This window comes from Pelophylax lessonae (assembly GCF_965119305.1).
Source record: "Pelophylax lessonae genome assembly, chromosome: 2".
Taxonomy (NCBI): domain Eukaryota; kingdom Metazoa; phylum Chordata; class Amphibia; order Anura; family Ranidae; genus Pelophylax; species Pelophylax lessonae.
Window position 1 is genome coordinate 614866872 of NC_138769.1, and position 18932 is coordinate 614885803.

Sequence of the window (18932 nt, forward strand, 5' to 3'; positions counted from 1 at the left end):
GGCCAATTTTATAGCTTATCTAATCAGCACAACGGTTTTCAGCTGTGCCAACATAATTGTGCAAGGGTTTTGTAATCATCAATTAGCCTTTTAACACCATTAAGTAACACAATGTACCATTAGAACACAGGAGTGATGGTTGCTGGAAATGGGCCTCTGTACACCTATGTAGATATTCCTTTAAAAATCAGCCGTTTCTAGCTAGAATAGTCATTTACCAAATTAACAATGTATAGACTGTATTTCTAAATAATTTAATGTTTTCTTCATTAAAACAAAAACAATAAAAAGTTTAAAAAAATAAGGCATTTCTAAATGACCCCGAATCTTTTAACAGTAATATACACATATATATATATATATACACATATATATACACACACATATATATATATATATATATATATATATATATATATATATATATATATATACACACATACACACACACACATTTTCCAACAGGATCTGTTTGCCCGGAGCTCTACTTTAGATGACAATTGTGCAACTGTGGCTAAACAGTGTAATGCACGGCTAAAAATATTTATGTAAACTGTTTATCAGCAAATGGATTTGTAATTCTATTTAACCAGTCATGTGATTCATATGTCCCTATTACACTGCGCAGCTTGGAAAACATCACTATACTCTGCTTAACAGGTACAGTTTTCTAGTTGCTCAATAGACACAGGTGATACTTTTACAATCTACCGAGCAAGCTAAAAGGTAAATAAGTGACATTGCAAGTGATAAAGCAGTTTCCTGGCAGTGTGTGTGCCAGAGGTATATGAATCACATGGAGGAAAAAGAATTAAAAAAAAATCTATATCTATATATATATATATATATATATATATATATATATATATATATATATATATCTATCATCTCAACTTAGTATTTAGCAATTATGCTTTAAATCTGGTACTTGAAGGATTATAAAAGACATGTAAAAATAACAACTGCTGAAGAAAGTCAACCAAATAAGGGCACACAAACTTTCAACTCATGTGTCTAAGCCACTTCTCTTACCGGCGCTTTCTTGTCAATGGGTTTTATAACAAACTTTTTGTCATTAAATGAGATGTTCCTGATTTCACTCCAAGGAAATCCAATTTTAGGTGTCAACCTTAAGAGAGAAAGAAAAGGACACTTAAATGATGAATTAACATTGGGTTTCAGAGGGATTAAGAATATAGGGGAAGATTTTTATCTGCACAGAGCAGCGAGTTTTCCAAGCGAACTACAAAAAAAACTGGGATTTTGGCTTACCATAAAATCCATTTCTCTGATGTTCATTAATGGACACAGCTCTTTATCTTCTTAAACATTGGGTTATGCTGCCCTCTACAGGAGTAGGACACTAGGCATGAAAAAGCTTGACTATACCTATGAGGCAGTCCAAGGGGATATACTCCCACTCTCAGCCATAGGCACTCAGTTTTGTTACAAGCAGTGTCAGAAGAAAGCCAACTCCGCAGAGATGTGGGTGCGGTGTCCGTCAATGAACATCAGAGAAATGGATTTTATGGCAAGTCAAAAATCCCATTTTCTCTTTCGTTCATTGACAGACACAGCTCTTTATCTTCTTAACCATTGGGACGTCCCAAAGCAGTGTCAAACATGAGGAGTGGGAACAGCAAGAACAAAAATTCCCAAGGCTAAAATCTTAGCCAACCAGGTAACATGCGCACTGGACAACCCTAAAGATTATCTGTTCAATGGTCCAGACACAGTCTGATTGCTTGGAGTTCTAAGACATTGATCGGGAGTCTGGACTCTTACAGCGTCCAGATCCCCTGAGCAGAATGCTTGCCGAGGATGCCTCCCAAGCCTGACAGGCTGGCATCCGTGTTGACCACTGTCCAATACAAGGGGAGGATGGATTTTCCCAGCCGAAGTGCCGGAGAAGAAGCCACCATATCAGGGACCCCCCTCGTTCCCCGACTCAGCCAGGTCTGATTGTCCCACATATGGTCAATCTCCCTTGCAGGGACCTCGTATGGAACTGTGGAAATGGAATCGCCTCGAAGGTAAACATCAGGCTCAGCAACCGCATGCAAGTCCAGAGGGATGACCATCTGTTGGACAGCAGTAGGCGAATCGCAGCCTGCAATTTCTGAAGTTTGTTCAGAGGTAGGAGCACTCTGGCTAAGGCAGAGTCCAGAGTCGGGCCCAGATAGTTCAGCTTCGTGGACGAAGCCAGAGCAGACGCCTGAAAATTCAGAATTCAGCTAAACTCACAGAGTTCATATTGAGCTCTCCAGTTTTCCACCAAAGCAGAGGGAGACTCCGTTTGCAGAAGCAGATCATCCCAGTAGCCCAGTAATGCGATCCTCCGTTAGTGTAGCAAAGCTAGCACCGTGGCTAACACTTTTGTGAAGACCCCAGGAGCAGAGGCGAGACCAAAGGGTAACGCCACAAACTGATAATGCTCCTTTACCGCAGCAAACAACTGGTAACTGGCACATATTGGAATGTGTACCCCCACAAAGCAGTTGAATGCCTTGAGGTCCAGAATTGGACGCACTTTGCCTTCCTTCCTGGGGACTGTAAACCGGTTTGAGTAAAAATCCTAAAAATGTTCCGAAGTCAGAACTGGACAATCATCCCCTGAAGGAACAGGTCTTGTACCGCCCCAAAACCGGCCCAAAAGCGGTCTGGGGACAGGTGCAAGTTGAAAGGAAAAAAACCTCGCTGGGAGACCAGAGCAAAACTTGATCTTGTAGCCAGACCGAATTACTTCATGGACCCACTTGTCTTGCACTAGGGAAGTCCACAGATCCGGAAACCAGCGAAGACTTCCCCCCCCATGCCCCGATACGGGTGCACCTTTTTACAGAAGGAGCCTTGTCCACTGGTCTGGAGAAGCCCGAGCTTGGCTTGCCACACCAGGTTCATTTGTATCCTCCTGAAGAGACCCTGAAAGGCTTTGAGCCCTTGTCAGTCGACCCTGAGGGACAAAAAAACTTCTTATAAGCTGAGAAGGAGGGCCCACGTCTACGATGAGGTTCCTTGCCCTTAGTAGCCTGCAGAAGGAAAGTACTCTTCCCCCTGTGAGACCTTTAATGATCTCATCCAGGGTAGCTCCATACAGGCAATCTCCTTGGAAAGGAAGATCAGCCAAGGCCTTTTTGAAGTCTGATCTGCAGATCAGCACTTGAGCCAAAGACACGCCGAAGAACCACTGCCAAAACAGAGAGGCGAGCCATCAGGGAAGCCGCATCTAAAGAGGCATCACAGAAACTGTAGCCCCTGGACGAGCTGGTCCACCAGCTGAGCAAAGGCAGGGGGCAGTTGTTCCCCCTCCAGGTCACGGCGTAAGAGCTTAGCCCACTCAGTCAGTTTGCAACACTAGGGCAATGGTGAATACCGGCCTCATTGCTGAAGCAGCCAGACTGTACATAGTGCAGGCCACAGCCTCTGCCTTCCGGTCAGCTGGATCCTTACATGCCGGGGACTCTTCAACCAGAATCATGGTTGACTAGTTTAATCTGGAAAAACGGAGGGTCTACCACCGGTGGCACAGTCCACATCTTAAGAAGAGACTCCTCGCAGGGGTAACGCAGAGTAAAGCGCATGGGAACCCCACGGGGATGCTTTGATCATCCCCACTCTTTAGCGACAATTCTGTCAAATAAGAAGGGAAAAGGAAACACCTTGCCGCTCTGGAGGGTTTGTCAGTGCCAAAGGGCACCTGCGCCACCATCGCAGCTTCAGCTGCGTCCTCCATCTTTAGGGTCTCACGCACAAATACAATCAGTGCATCCACCAGCGCCTTTTCGTGCGCAGTCGCAGACGTGGAGGAATCATCCTCAACATCAGAGGATTCCAGGCACGTGGTTGCAGACCCAGCTGGGTGACCCACATCCGTGGCGGCCGAATCAGATGCAGGATCTGATGAGACAGATTAGGCAGGGGATGCTTTTTGCTAGCCCGTAGTTCGAAGCCACCTCCAACTGGGACACAAGGGACTCAAGAACTGCTGTCAGTGCATGGAGAGATGGTTGGGACCCGCAGTCTAAGAGGGGATCAGGTGGGGAAATGTGCTTCAAGGACTCCATTAGAGAAGAGGGGGACTCACTCAAAAAAATAGAAATTTTTTAAGAACTTACCGTAAAATTATTTTCTCGGAGTCCTCTGACAGTAATGCGCCCTCTCTGCAGGAGCAGGTTAGGTAGTTAAAAGGTTAACAAAAGCTTTACACACAACACACCTCTAGGGGGCTATCCCTCAGGCATTACCCATAAGCCTCTAGGTGCTGCTCTTCATTTTCGCAGCAAGCAGTACAGGAAGACAAATAACCCCAAAAAATTAGAGGGGCAGGGGCTGCGACTGTCAGAGGACTCAGAGAAAATAATTTTACGGTAAGTTCTTGCAAAAATTCTATTTTATCTTACGTCCTCTGACAGTCGCAGCCCGTTCAGTATTCCTTCACGAGTGGGATGTCCCAAAGCAGTGCAGGTGTGAGGGGTGGGAAGACGCAACCTAAATAGAAGGCAACGTGTCAACCAGGCCAGAGAAATAACTGAGCCAACGGGGAAACAGAATCCGAGGATGCCATCACAGCAAGTTAGTAGAATTTTGTGAAAATGTGCACAGACGGCCAGGTCGCCGCTTTTCACACCTGCGCCACAGAAACCTGATGGCAAAACACCCAAGAGGCACTGACAGCTCTAGTAGAACGTGCCCTCACAGGGAAAGGAGGCACCTGACCCTTGACTGAATAGGCTTGAACAAAAAGGGACAAACAGGGAATCAGACTCCCTAAAGGACTCCGTGGCAGACAGGTAAACCCTGATCACCCGGACCACATCCAACGGATGCAAGGCAAATGCCTTGGGGTGCTTGGGCTTCGCACCAAGCGCAGGTAAAATATCTCCATGGAGGTGGCAAGCAGATACCACCTTAGGGAGAAAAGACTGATTGGGTCGCAGGACCACTTTATCCCTATGAACAACCAGATAAGGCGAACGGCAAGCCGGAGCCGCCAATTCCGAAACTTTGTGAGCAGAGGTGATAGCCACCAGAAAAGAAACTTTGTGACAACACAGGCAGAGCTATTTCTCAGATGTGCTCAAAGGGAGGCCGTTGTAAAAAGGACAAAATCAAATGCAGGTCCCACGGAGGCAAAGGAGCCTTCCGCGGGGGAGCCAGATGACGCACCCCTTGAATAAAGGTGCGAATCAAGGAATTAGTTGCCAAGGGCAGCTGGAAGAAAATGGGTAAAGGTCGACAATAGACCTTTGGTCGTGCCCAGCGCCAAGTACTGATCCACACCATCCCGCAGGAAGGCCAAAGCGGCTCGACGACCATCTGCACGAGGTCTGTGTACCAAGACCGACGAGGCCAGTCTGGGGCCACCAGAAGCACCTGCACCTGTTCCGACGCCATCGGCGAAGGAACCTGGACAGGGGTTGAATCAGAGGGAAGGCATACATCAGCCGATACTGGTGCCAGGGCACCACCAACGCGTCCGTGGCCACAAACCTTCTCACCTTTTTGTGGAGACGGGACGCGAATAGAGCCATGTCCAGAGTCCCCCACCAGGCACACATGAGGTGAGAAACCTTCGAAATGCAGAGACCATTCCCCCTGGTCCAAGGACTGGTGACTCAGTCCGCCTGCCAGCTTTCCACTCCTGGAATGTGAAAAGCCGAAATCGCTGGAATGTGCGTCTCAGCCCAAGACATGATCTCGGCCACTTCCTTTGCTGCCCGGGCACTCTTGGTTCATCCCCGGTGATTGACGTAAGCCACCGCCGTGGCGTTGTCCGTCTGAACACGAAGCGGGCGACCCTGTAGCCGAGTCCTCCAATGGAACAAGCAGAGCTTGATTGCTCAGAGCTCCAAGACGTTGATCGGTAAGGATGATTGCTCTGCCGACCACGTCCCTTGGGCACAAAGTGTGCCTAGAACTCCACCCCAGCCCAATAGGCTGGCATCCGTGGTGATCACCGTTCACAGTAGAGGCCGAAAGGATTCACCGTGAGTTAGAGTGGGTGACAGGAGCCACCACGAAAGGTCCGTCTTCGTGAGGTGGCTCAAAGATATCCTTCTGTCCAAAGACTGAGTTTTTCTGTCCCATCTGGCAAGAATCTCTGCTTGCAGAGTTCTCGTGTGAAACTGAGCAAAATGGGATGGCTACAAAGGCCGAAACCATCAGACCCAGGGACCGCATGTAGGCCCGTAGAGAGGAGAGATTGTTGTCCCTGTGGGACCTGATCTCGTCTTGCAGGGTTTGAAGTTTTTCCTCCGGGAGAAAAACCTTTGCTTGAGCGGAGTCCAGGACTATCCCCAGGTAACTGAGACGAACTGACGGAGTCAGTGCCGACTTCTGGAAGTTGATGGTCCACCCAGACTCCTGGAGCGTCTGAACTGTGACCCACAGATCGCCCGACCGAGTGGCACACGAACTCGCCCTTAACAGGTGGTCGTCCAGATAACCCAGGACCGCAATCCCCTTCATGCGCAGCAAAGCCAGCACCAGAGCCAAAATGGTGAATACCCTGGGAGCCGAAGCGAGACCAAAGAGTAATGCCAGAAATTGAAAGTGCTCCTCTGCCACTGCGAAGCGGAGATACCCTTGATGACCTTCGTAGATAGGGATGTGCAGATACGCATCCTTTAGGTCGATGGAGACCAGAAAATCCCCCGGACTCAATGATGCCACCACCGTCCGGAGAGATTCCATCCGGATCTTCTGCACCCGCACAAAGCGGTTCAGAAACTTGAGGTCCAGATTCGGACGCACTTTGCCCTATTTTCTGGGCACCGTGAACAGGTTGAAATAGAACCCATGAAACCTGTTTTGCTGAGAGACTGGCACAATAACTCCTTGGGCAAGAAGATCTTGCACCGCCCCCCTGAGATCTATTAAAAATGATCCGGAGTCAGACGGAGATTTGATGAAAAGAACCTGTCTGCGGGGCGAGATCGAATTTCGATCTTGTACCCTGAACGATCCCACCTGTCCCGAATCTGGGACAACCAGGGTTCCTGAAAGTAACGCAGACGCGCCCCCCCCCCACCCCTGAAATGGGTGAGGGCGTCCATTCAGGCGGAAGAGGACTGGGCTGCCAAACCGGCCTTGGACTTCCCAGACCATGGCTGCTTGTGACCGCCTGAGGTCTTGAAGGATTTACCTTTTTCCTGTGCCCCTGAGGCACGAAAGGACTCACGAAGAGACCTGAAGGAAGGACCCCACCTAGCGCGGGGTGATTTTCCCTTAGAGTTTTGGGGCAAAAGGGCACACTTACCACCTGTAAGACCTTTGATTAACTCATCTAAGGTATCCCCAAAAAGTCAATTACCCATATCAGGGACATCAGACACAGTCTTCTTGGAAGCGTGGTCAGCCGACCAACATTTTAGCCAAATAACGCGGCGGATTGCGACCACAACCGCAGATAACCTCGCGACCAAAGGAGCCTCGTCCAAGGCCGCATCCCAGGCCACATCACATAGGTACAGCACAGCCTGGGCCATTTGATCCACCAGGTCAAGGACAGTCGGAGAAACCGACTCCGCCACTAAGGTGCGCCTAAGCACCTTGAACCATTTCGTTACTGCTGGAGAAACCATCACAGAAGCGAAACACAGGTTTTAGCAGGGAACGCGCCACATATATATGACGGGAAAGCGTCTCCAAGCGCCTATCCGCTGGGTCTTTGAACACCAGGGAGTCTTCCACGGGCATCAACATGGATTTATCTAACCTGAAAACCGTGTGGTCCACCTTTGGTGATACCGTCCAACGACTGTCGACAGGATCTGCAAAGGGATAACGGTGTTGAAAACGCTTAGGCACCGCCAGCATATGCTTGATGCGACGCCATTGCTCGTTCACGGTTTCGTGAAACTCCTCGGGGCAGGGGAACCTGATCCGACTTCTGGGCTTTGCGGGATTCGAAAGAAACCCGCTTACCTGACTGGGTGGGCTCATCAATATTAAAAGTCTCTTTGACGGAGCTAATGAGTGCGTTCCCACGCCGCAGTGGAGGACTCCTCCTCCTCCCCCGTATTTGAATGTGAGGACTGGGACCCCTCGGGGGGGGGGGGGGATGTTGTCCGTGGTAACCAATTCAGGCTCTGAGTCAGAAGACAGAGGGCATGGACCATTTGTGAGCAGTGCGTTCAGACATCAGCAGATCAACCTTGGATGCCAAGGTCGCAAGCGCAGCAGATAAGGAGGCCATGGAAGAGGATTCAGGAGTTCCTGAAGCCCCAACCAAGTCTGCGGGGAACTTGTTATCCTGGGACTCCATTTAGCATTAACATTTTTTTGAGACACTGGCCCTTTAACCGCGGCCCACACCGCAAATCTGCACTGCTGGTGGAGACCCCTTTAAAACTGCTATAGCCACAGAGAAAGACAGTTTTTGCAGGAAAATTTGTGATTAATCTCGGTTATGTTTAATTGATGTTGTTTGAATACTAAAATCCTAATAACTGTAGCTGATTTAATATGTTTAAAAATTAAAATTAACTTTAGACAATAATTGAAAGTGCTGGTGCATGTGCAAACTATGCAAATGGATGTGTCCAACTGAAGTGAAAACACCTTATGTCTGTCTTAATAACAGTTGTGTAAGTGTGTTATCTGGCTTTAGCAAAAATATTATACCTAGATGAATCTTCAATTTTAAAATTATGTAAGTGCCAGTGCAATCAAAAAAGTGCCAGTGCAAATGAAAAAAACGTGCAAATAAATATTTAAGACCATAATTAATCAGAGAGAATATAGCAAAACAGCCCGTGAAGATGTCAGGTGATGAAACCGGTAGGACGTGGCTTAGGACGCTGAGGCATTACCGCATCGCATTGCTACACTGTATCCAGGGTCCGAGTACAGAGTCATGGAGACCAGGGCAGTGGAGGATTCTTATACACGCAGATTCTTTGTGTCCGGCAGACACTGGCCCATGTGAGTAACTAATCTTATGGTTTAACCACTTAAGCCCCGGAAGATTTTACCCCCTTCCTGACCAGGAGGTATTTTGCGATTCGGCACTGCGTGATTTAACGGACAATTGCGCCGTCGTGCGACGCTGTACCTTAACAAATTTGACATCCTTTTTTTCCCCACAAATAGAGCTTTCCTTTGGTGGTATTTGATCACCTGTGCAATTTTTTGATCATGCGCTATAATCAAAAAAAAAGCGACAATTTTGCAAAAATAATATTTTTCACATTTTTTTTATATGAAATTCCCCAAATAAAATGTAAAAATCAAAGTTTTTTTACATTTTTGGCCAATTTGTTTTCTGCTACCTATGTTTGGTAATAAAAAATCACAATAAGCGTATTTTGATTGGTTTGCGCAAAAGTTATTGCGTTTACTAAGGGAAAGATTTTTGTCATTTTTGCTGTTTTTTCTTTTTTTTTAACGGGTAATGGCGGCGATCTGCGTTTTTTTTTGCGGGACTGCTACAGACAGATCGGACCCTTGACTGACATTTTTGATACTTTTGGGGGTACCAGTGACATTACTACAGTAATCAGTGCTATACATATGCACTGTTACTGTAAAAATGACACTAGGAGGGAAGGGGTTAACTTTATTGGAGAGGGAGGGGTTAAGTGTGTCCCTAGGGGCGTGTTTCTAACTGTCATTGGATGTGGCTGTGTGTGTAACAGCACAGATCAACGGTCCTACATAGCAGGACCGAGTGATCTGTGCTTTTACACAGGGGAGAATGACAGGCGGCTTTGTTTACATTAGCCGCCTGCCTTTCTCCCTTCACAGCAGACGATCGCGAGTGACTGGCGGACATTGGGTCCGCCGGTCACACGCGCAGGCTTCCAAGTGAACGAGCGGCTAGTGGCTAGCTCCCAGGCTAGTGACGTACCGGTACGTTTATTTTGCCTGGGAGGGGCTGACCGCCGCCGTATATAGTCGGGCGGCGGTCGGCAAGTGGTTAAACGAATGTTATACAATTTTACACTATGGTCGGCATTCCTTTCCATGTTTCTCTATATGGACCATCCTGAGCTCTGATCCATCCTGGTGTGATCACAAGGAGAAAAGGTGTCTGGCTGTTTGCTGTTGGAGTTTATGCTTGCTTGTTTGCTGGTTTATAATTTTACCAGCAAAGCTTCTGGTGAGTTTGATCTAGACAAACCATTATAGCACTGTGGGTGAGAGGATCTTCACGTGTGAACACTTTGTTTGTAATCAAGCAGCACTTTGCACTTTATCACTGGAGGATTTTTTATGGATTCGTTTTATGGACTTATTTTCACAATATTGGATTGATTTGTCACTAGTATAACCTACATTTTTTTTTGGGATATTTTTGATATATTCTCTCTGATTAATTATGGTCTTAAATATTTATTTTCACATGTTTTTTCAAATTGCACTGGCACTAGCATAATTTTAAATTGAAGATTCATCTAGGTATAATATTTTTGCTAAAGCCAGATAACACACATTTACACAACTGTAATTGAGACAGACATAAGGTATTTTTACTTCAGTTGGACACATCTATTTGCATAGTTTGCACATGCACCAGTACTTTCAATTATTGTCTAATTAAATTAAATTTTAATTTTTAAACATATAAAATCAGCTACAATTATTAGGATTTTAGTATTTAAACCTCATCAATTAAACAGAACAGATTAATCTACGGAAATTGCACTAATTATATTTCTCACAAATTGCATACATAGCACTGCTATGGTTGATTGGCTGCATATCTGATAGGTTATCCTTAATTTTTGAAAGGGCTCTCGATTTTTATCCCCCCCCCCACTAGGCGCCAGTTTCGCTTATTATTCATATTTTGCAGGAAAATGCCCGAAAAACAGCCAAAAATCAGTGTCACAGTGTACATTACCACCTCACGTAGGCTGCTGCAGTGAAGGGAGAAGAGAAATAGGAAGTGACCGCACGCACTAGAGGCCGATCCATGCCCTGAGCCACAGTATAATGAATGCCTATTAAAAGTAAATGGGAGGAAGGACTCGCAAAATGGCCGCCGCCCTTACTAGGCGGCCGCCCACAAAAAAGATGGCGCCAGAAGGACAGAAAATGGCTGCGCCCCACACAAGGAAACCAGATAGCCTGCCCTCACCCAAAATGGCGGCCGAACGAACGGCGACAAGTCAGCACAAACCCAGGAAACTGGCCACCACGGGAACACCTCAGAGGCACCCCCTAGACATGCAACAAGCCCACACATAGCGCCCCCAGCAGGGGCAGGGAGGTAGGTGCCCCCAAAAAACAGTCAGGGAGGGGGACACTTGGGAGACCGCATGTTCTGCATTCCCCTAGGAGTGGGCCCACATAACACCCCCACAGGTAACAGTCCCAGGGACAGGGGGGTAGTGTAACTCACCATACCGCGGACTGCGGGCTCCGCTCCGATACGGAACATCCTCCCACCCAGAGTGGGGGTGCCGTCAGCCAAGAAGAGATGCTAGCAACACATGAGCGTTCCGGAGTGGAGACATCCCAGCGAAGATGGATTCTCAGCAGGCTCGTCCCCATTCTCAGGGGCACCGTCGTGGCGAGGCCTGGGCGTACCCATGACTTGCGACGCTCGTTGGCAGGCTGGGACACCGTAAGGCTCTATATTATCCAGTGCGAGGTCCAGCTCTGCTGTCGCTTGTAGTCCTCCAGGGATCCCCCTAACTAGCGATAGTGAGTGATGACAGAAAGAAAAAAGAAAAAAACTTTTTTCAAAGAAGACAAAAAAACTGAGACATAGGTCCCAGCTGGGAAACCTAGACCTACTCCTGATGCTAGGCAGCAAGAAACTGAAGAGCAGCACCTAGAGGCTGATGGGTAAGCCCCCTAGAGGTGTGTTGTGTGTAAAGCTTTTGTTGTTAACCTTTGAACTACCTAGCCTGTTCCTGCAGAGAGGGCGCATTTCCCCATTCGTGAAGGAATACTGAACAGGCTGCGACTGTCAGAGGACGGAAAAGAAATAGGTGTTTAACACCGCTAGGGACACCCCTACCGCGCTGGCGGCACCACAGGGTCCAGAGAGAGAGAGAAAAGCCCACAAAGACACTCACCACTACCGATCAGGCACTCACAGCAAAAAGCAAACTGCACATCATGCGGCGATCAGGAAGAGAAAGATCCAGAAGTCAGGACAAGGGGATGAGGAGGGGCTCCCACCACCGAAATCACCGTCATACAGCTTCAAAAACAAGGCTGCCGCTATTTTCAATGGGAAAAACCACAAGAAAATGGACACCGAGGCTACACAAACATGGCTGTTGATCTACTGCACAAAAAGGCCACGAGAAAATGGCGGCGCCACGCAGCTCCCAGGGGCCCCCAAAAGCACCGAACACGATCCCAGCAGGAAGGGGGGCCATGGCAGGAGCCCCCCACCAGGTAAAGCCCCCTCCCAAAGGTTGATCGTCGGGTCGCCAACGGCACGCCCCCCCCCCACACCCCTTATTGCCAGTTTGACACCCCAGACCAACCTAAAAGGTATGGCCATCCCAAGGGAGGGGAGGGAAGGGAGGTGTGGGCAGATGGGGGTAACAAGTCTGCAAAGGACCACCGAGAAGGGGGGGATGCTGTGTAGGAAGGAGGGGAAACCGGGGTCCGATCGTCCCAGGGAGGTGCCCACGTCCACCCCAAAATCCTCCAGCGTTAGAGGAGGGACAGATACTTAACCATACCAGGAACAGGGTGGGCACTGCTCCTGACAGACTACCGCTTCATCGGAATAGGGGATGCTGTCCACCAGGAGAAACGCTGAGACTCGGGTCAAGGCCAGGTCGTATGCCCCCTCGCATGACGTTTAACTTTCAGGCCAGCCCCTGTCCAGTGGGGCTATGTCGCGACCGACCTAGCGTGAAGCTGAGGCTGGGCACACCCGTTGGCCAGACTGGGGGGCCCTCTGGATCTAGATTATCCAGTCTGTCGCCCAGTCCAGCAGTTGATAATAAAATGCTCACAGGAACAAAATAACAAAGATAGGAAAAAATTCCATTTAAAAGTAAAAAAATTGCCAGGACCAGAGATCCCAGCAATAAACTAAGTCCTTACTCCTGACTAGGCAGAATAAAAACTGAGTGCCTATGGCTATGAGTGGGATTAAACCCCCTGGGACTGCCCCATAGGCATAGTCAAGCTTTTTCCTGCCTAGTGTCCTACTCCCGTAGGGGGGCAGCATAACCCAATGGTCAAGATAAAAGGCTGTGTCCGTCAATGAACGAAAGAGAAACAAGGTTATGTACTCAAAATAATGACAGACAGGCCATTTGATTTAGGAACCCAAAGTAGCATCACATAACCCTTTCCTGAGCAAGGGTATATTATTATTATACAGGTGCCCACAGTTTGCGCAGCGCTTTACAACGTTAGGGCAGACAGTACAGTTCCAATACAATTCAATACAGGAGGAATCAGAGCATCCTGCTTGTTAGAGCTTACAGTCTAAGAGGAAGTCAAAGTGATCCCAAAAAGGTAATAACTGTGGGGGATGAGATGATGAAGAGATTAAAAGTACAGTTGTTAGACGGAAGCAGGATAGGCTTCTCTGAAAAGAAGTTTTCCGGGACTTCCGGGAAAGTGGATAAAGTTGGAGAAAGACAGATTGGGGTAGGGAATTCCAAGGGATGGGAGAGGTTTGGGAGATGTCTTGGAGGAGAGTATGGGAGGAGGTGACAAGGGAGCTAGAGAACAGGTGGTCTTGGGAGGAATAAAGAGGACGATTTGGATGGTATTTTAAGAATAGTTTAGTGATGTAGCTGGGGGCCAAGTTGTGGATGGGATGGTAATTTGTTAGCATTTTGAATTTAATTTGTTGGATGAGTTCCAGCAAATATAGGGATTGGCAGAGAGGGGTAGCAGACGCTAAGTGGCTTGTAGGGTGGATGAGTCTGGTAGCAGCATTCATGATGGACTGAAGGGAGGATTGCATATTTAAAGGTAATCCAATGAGGAGGGAGTTGCAGTAGTCAAGGCAAGAGATAACCAGGGAGTGAATCAGGAGCTTAGTGGTTTAAATTGGTTAGGAAGGGACATATTTTGGAGATGTTGCAGAGGTTGAGGCAGCAAGCTTTGGAAAGTGATCAGATGCGGGACCAAAAGGAGAGTTCAGAGTCCAGGATAACACCTAGCACCCTGGCATGTGGGGATGCGTGGGGGGGTTGTGCCATTGCTGTTGATAGAGAAGTCAGTAGAAGAGGCACGTGGGGGAGGAAATATTAGGTGGGGTTTGGACAAGTTGAGTTTGAGCAAGTGGTGTGACATCCAGACAGATAGGTCGGCTATTAAGTTAGTGATGTGTGAGGGGACTGAAGGAGTGAGCTGAGGGGCGGAGAGATAGATTTGGGTGTCGTCAGTGTAGGAATGATACTGAAAGCCATGGGAGGCCATCAGCTGACCCATGGAAGAGGTGTAGATTGATAATGGGAGAGGTCCAAGAACAGAACCTTGGGGGACCCCGACAAAGGAAGAAGAGTGGAGGAAGTAGAATTGCAAGTGACACTAAAGGTGCGGTGGGATAGGCAGGATGGGAGGCAGCAAAGAGCATGGTCACTGAGACCAAAAGAGTAAAAATTTTTGAGGAAGAGGGGGTGGTCAACCGTATCAAAGGCAGCCAAAAGGTCCAGAAGTAGGAGTACAGAATAGTGTTCATTGCTTTTTGCGGTTAGTCATTTGTGCGTTTTAAAAGAGCAGCTTCAGTGGAGTGTTGAGGGCCAATTCCAGACTGAAGGGGATCAGGGTTTTTTTAAATGAGGTGGTCACTCTGTTTTAAACCAGACATTTAAGGAGTTTAGAGGAAAAGGAGCAAGATCGAGAATAAATTGATAAGATTCGTAGGGTCCAAGGGCAGCTTTTTAAGCATGTTTTATACAGTTGGGGAAGATGCCAGAAGAGAGAAAGATTATAGATGTGGGTTAGAGAGGGTAGGATGAGTCAGAGGGTGACTGCAGTATTTGAGAGGGAACAGGGTCCAGGGGACAGGTATGTTAGGTGGACATTAGAAAGGATTTTAGCAACCTCGTCTATAGTAGCAGGGTAGAATAAGGGGAGTGTTGATTGGATCTGTTGACCTGGGGTATTAAGTGGGCGAGATACCTGTAGAGTGGAGATTTTATCACAAATCCTATCAATCTTATTTTTGAAGTGATTAGCAATCCCTGGAGCAGTGAGTTACGGGGTGGGGGCAGTGGAGGATGAAGGAGTAAGTTAAATTCATGCTAGGGGGCACATGTTGGGGTTCTTCCAAAAAAAAAAAAAAAAACAAACACTTGCCGACTGCCTATTTACGTCGGCAGTCAGCCCCTCACAGGCAAAGCTCTAGGGAGCGAGCGCGCGCCGCTGGAGGCGCGCTCACGCCCCCCACGCGAGTGACCGACGGACCCGATGTCCGCCGGTCACTCGCGATCGTCGGTTACACCGGGAGAAAGGCAGGCGGCTAATGTAAACAAAGCCGCCTGTCTTTCTCCTCTGTGTAACAGCACAGATCTTCCGGTCCTGCTATGTAGGACCGCAGATCTGTGCTGTTACACACACAGCCACATCCAATCACAGCAAGAATCACGCCCCTAGGAACACACTTAACCCCTCCTTCTCAAATAAAGTTAACCCCTTCCCTGCCAGTATCATTTTTACAGTAACCGTGCATATGTATAGCACTGATTACTGTAGTAATGTCACTGGTAACCCCAAAAGTGTCAAAAATCTCAGTTAAGGGTAAGATCTGTCCGCCGCAATGTCGCAGTCCTGCAAAAAAAAAAAAAGGAAAAAAAAAAACGCAGATCGCCGCCATTACTCGTTAACCACCTCCCACTGCACATATACAGCCAGGTGGGAGTCTCGTCCTTCTGATCGGATGTTCCGGAACTTGCTTCAGAAGGAGCAAGATCGCGCCGTCCCGGGCACGCGCAGCAGCGCGATCTCGATGTGCCTGTGTCCCTGGGATACAGAGCAACAAGATGCGGCAGGAGGGCCCTGTGATTGGCCCTCCTGATCACATGACAGCTGTGTCCAATCATAGCCGTCATGTAATGTAAACACAGCAGTTGTAACGGCTTCAATCTCTTCTCCTCCTGACAGATCCTGTCAGTGAGGAATAGAAGAGAGGATCTGTACTGCAGCCGGGGGGGGGGGGGGATCAGTGAGTATTTCTAATTACTCACTGATCACAGGGGGGGTCTGTGCTGGTAATCATAACATTGATTACCAGTGCAGCCCTGGGGGGGGGGGGGGGGGGGTGCCACTAGAGCCACCAGGGATGCCCACCCATGACCACCAGGGATGCCCACCATGGCCACCAGGGATGGCAAACAGAGCTCAGAGAGCCTGCAAAGTGGTGCCCTCCCTATCACTGCTGCCCACCAATGCCATCTATCAGTGCTGCCCACCAGTGCCCATTATTGCCCACCAGTGCTGCCCACCAGTGCCGCCCATCAGTGCCGCCCATCAGTGCCGCCCATCAGTGCCGCCCATCAGTGCCAACCAATGCTGCATATCAGTGCCGCATATCAGTGCCTGCCCATCAGTGCCTGCCCATCAGTGCCTGCCCATCAGTGCCTGCCCATCAGTGCCTGCCCATCAGTGCCTGCCCATCAGTGTCTCCTCATCAGTGTCTCCTCATCAGTGCCTGTCAGTGCGGCGTCATCAATGCAGGAAAAAACGTATCTATTTACAAAATTTTAGAACCTAAACAAAAAAAACTTTTTTTTTTTCAAACTTTTTGGTCTTTTTTTATTTGTGCAACAAAAAATAAAAACCTGGCGGTGATCAAATACCACCAAAAGAAAGCTATTTGTGGGGAAAAAATGACACAAATTTGGTTTAGGTACAGTGTTGCATGACCGCGCAATTGTCATTCAAAATGCACCAGCGCTAAAAGCTGAAAATTGGCCTGGGAAGGAAGGGGGTATAAGTGCCCAGTATTGAGGTAGTTTAAAAAAAAAAACACAATAAAAATGACAAAAATCTTTCCCTTAGTAAACGCAATAACTTTTGCGCAAACCAATCAAAATACGCTTTTTGCGAATTTTTTTTACCAAACATATGTAGCATAAAACAAATTGGCCTAAAATGTTAAAAAATTTTGATTTTTACATTTTTTGGGGTGGGAATTTCATATAAAAAAATGTGAAAAATATTGTTATTTTTGCATAATTGTCGCTCTTTTTTTGTTTATAGCGCAAAAAGTAAAAATCGCACAGGTGATCAAATACCACCAAAAGAAAGCTCTGTTTTTGGGAAAAAAAAGGACGTCAAATTCGTTTGGGTACAGCGTCGCACGACCATGCAATTGTCCGTTAAAGTCACGCAGTGTCGAATCGCAAAGTAGGCCCTGGTCAGGAAGGTGGTAACATTTTCTGGGGCTTAAGTGGTTAAGTTCATCGACAGATGCAGCTCTTCCTATTCATAGACTGATTGGGTTATGTTCCTCCTTCTAGGGATAGACACTAGGTGGAAAAAAAACTTGTCCACGCCTATGGGGCCTGTCCCAGCAGGCATAACCCTCTCAGGCTCTGCTATTCTAAAACAGTTTGGTTGCAAACAGTGTTAGAAAAAAAAACAACTTAGAAGTAGGGGGGTGGGTTCTGCGTCTGTCGAACTTCAGAGAAAGGGATTTTACGGTAAGTTCTTACAGAAATCCAGTTTTCTCTATCGTTCGACAAATGCAGCTCTTCCTATTCATAGACTCATAGGGATGTTCCAAAGCAGTATATCATGAAAGGTGGGAACAAGACAAACAAAAAACTGAATTCCCCAATGGCTAAAGTAGCCAACCAGGTAAAATAGAGCTCAACCAGGAACAACTGGAGCTCACTCGGAAATAATGGAACCCTCAAAAGAGAACCAAAAGGAATTCTTTTTAACCACTTCAGCTCCAGAAGGTTTTACCCCCTTAATGACTAGGCCATTTTCTGCAATTCAGCACTGCGTTCCTTTAACCAAAAATTGTGCGGTCGTGCGACGCTGTACCCAAATACAATTGACAGCCTCTTTTTTTCCCCACAAATAGAGCTTTCTTTTGGTGGTATTTGATCACCTCTGCGGTTTTTAGATTTTGCGCTATAAACAAAAAAAGCGCCAATTTTCAAAAAAAAAAAAAAAAAAAACCACCATATTTGTTACTGCTATAAAACAATCCCAATAAAAGAATTAAAAAAAAAAAAAAACATATTTTTTATCAGTTTAAGCAAATTTGTATTCTGCTACATATTTTTGGTAAAAAAACAAAAAAAATCCCAAAAAGCGTATTTTAATTGGTTTGCACAAAAGTTATAGTGTTTACAAACGGGAAAGATTTTTGGAATTTTTTTTTTTTTTTATTAAAAATGCCAGCGATCAGCATTTTTTTTTTTTAGCAGGACTACAACATAGCGGCGGACAAATCGGACCCTAACTTACATTTTTGACACTTTTTGGGGACCTGTGACAGTAATACAGTAATCAGTGCTAAATAATATGCCCTGTTACTGTATAAATGACACTGGCAAGGGAAGGGTGGGGATGATCAAAGGGGTAATGTATGCCTAAATGTGATTACTGACTGTGTGGGGGAATGGCTTTGTGACAGGCACAGAGAGATCAGGGTTTCCGCTTAGCTGAAACTCCTGATCTCTCCCTGCCTGTGTGACAGAAGACTCGCCTGCTTTGTTTACATACTGACAGGTCTTCTGTCAGTTTCTCTGACGATCGTGGGAGGCAGGCGGCAATCGCCGCCGCTCCTTCCGCAGCCCCCTCCAGCTGTCTCTAAACACAGCCTCGTGCACAAAATCACGTAGATCTACGTGATTTTGCGCAGCCGAGCTGCCCTGCCGAGGTATATAGTAACCTAAACCCTTCAGTGAATAGGGTTGTACCACTGTCTGCCCGTTTCATCTGGAAATGGTCACAGTAGACGCAGCCATACCCTTACAAGGTCCATCAGAATAAACAAAAGGAGCGTCCAATTTTTGAAAGGACTCAGTGGTCTGTAA

The 18932-nt window shown here is 47.2% G+C and overlaps 1 protein-coding gene across 1 annotated transcript in view; it reads right to left on the reverse strand.

The window, feature by feature from the left end:
- RDX (radixin) overlaps positions 1–18932 on the reverse strand; it is a 384898-nt gene that overhangs the window by 134723 nt on the left and 231243 nt on the right. Inside the window, exon 8 of the mRNA XM_082244940.1 lies at positions 1033–1129. Coding sequence (XP_082101066.1) covers positions 1033–1129 — 97 coding nt within the window. The remainder of the gene's footprint in view (positions 1–1032; positions 1130–18932) is intronic.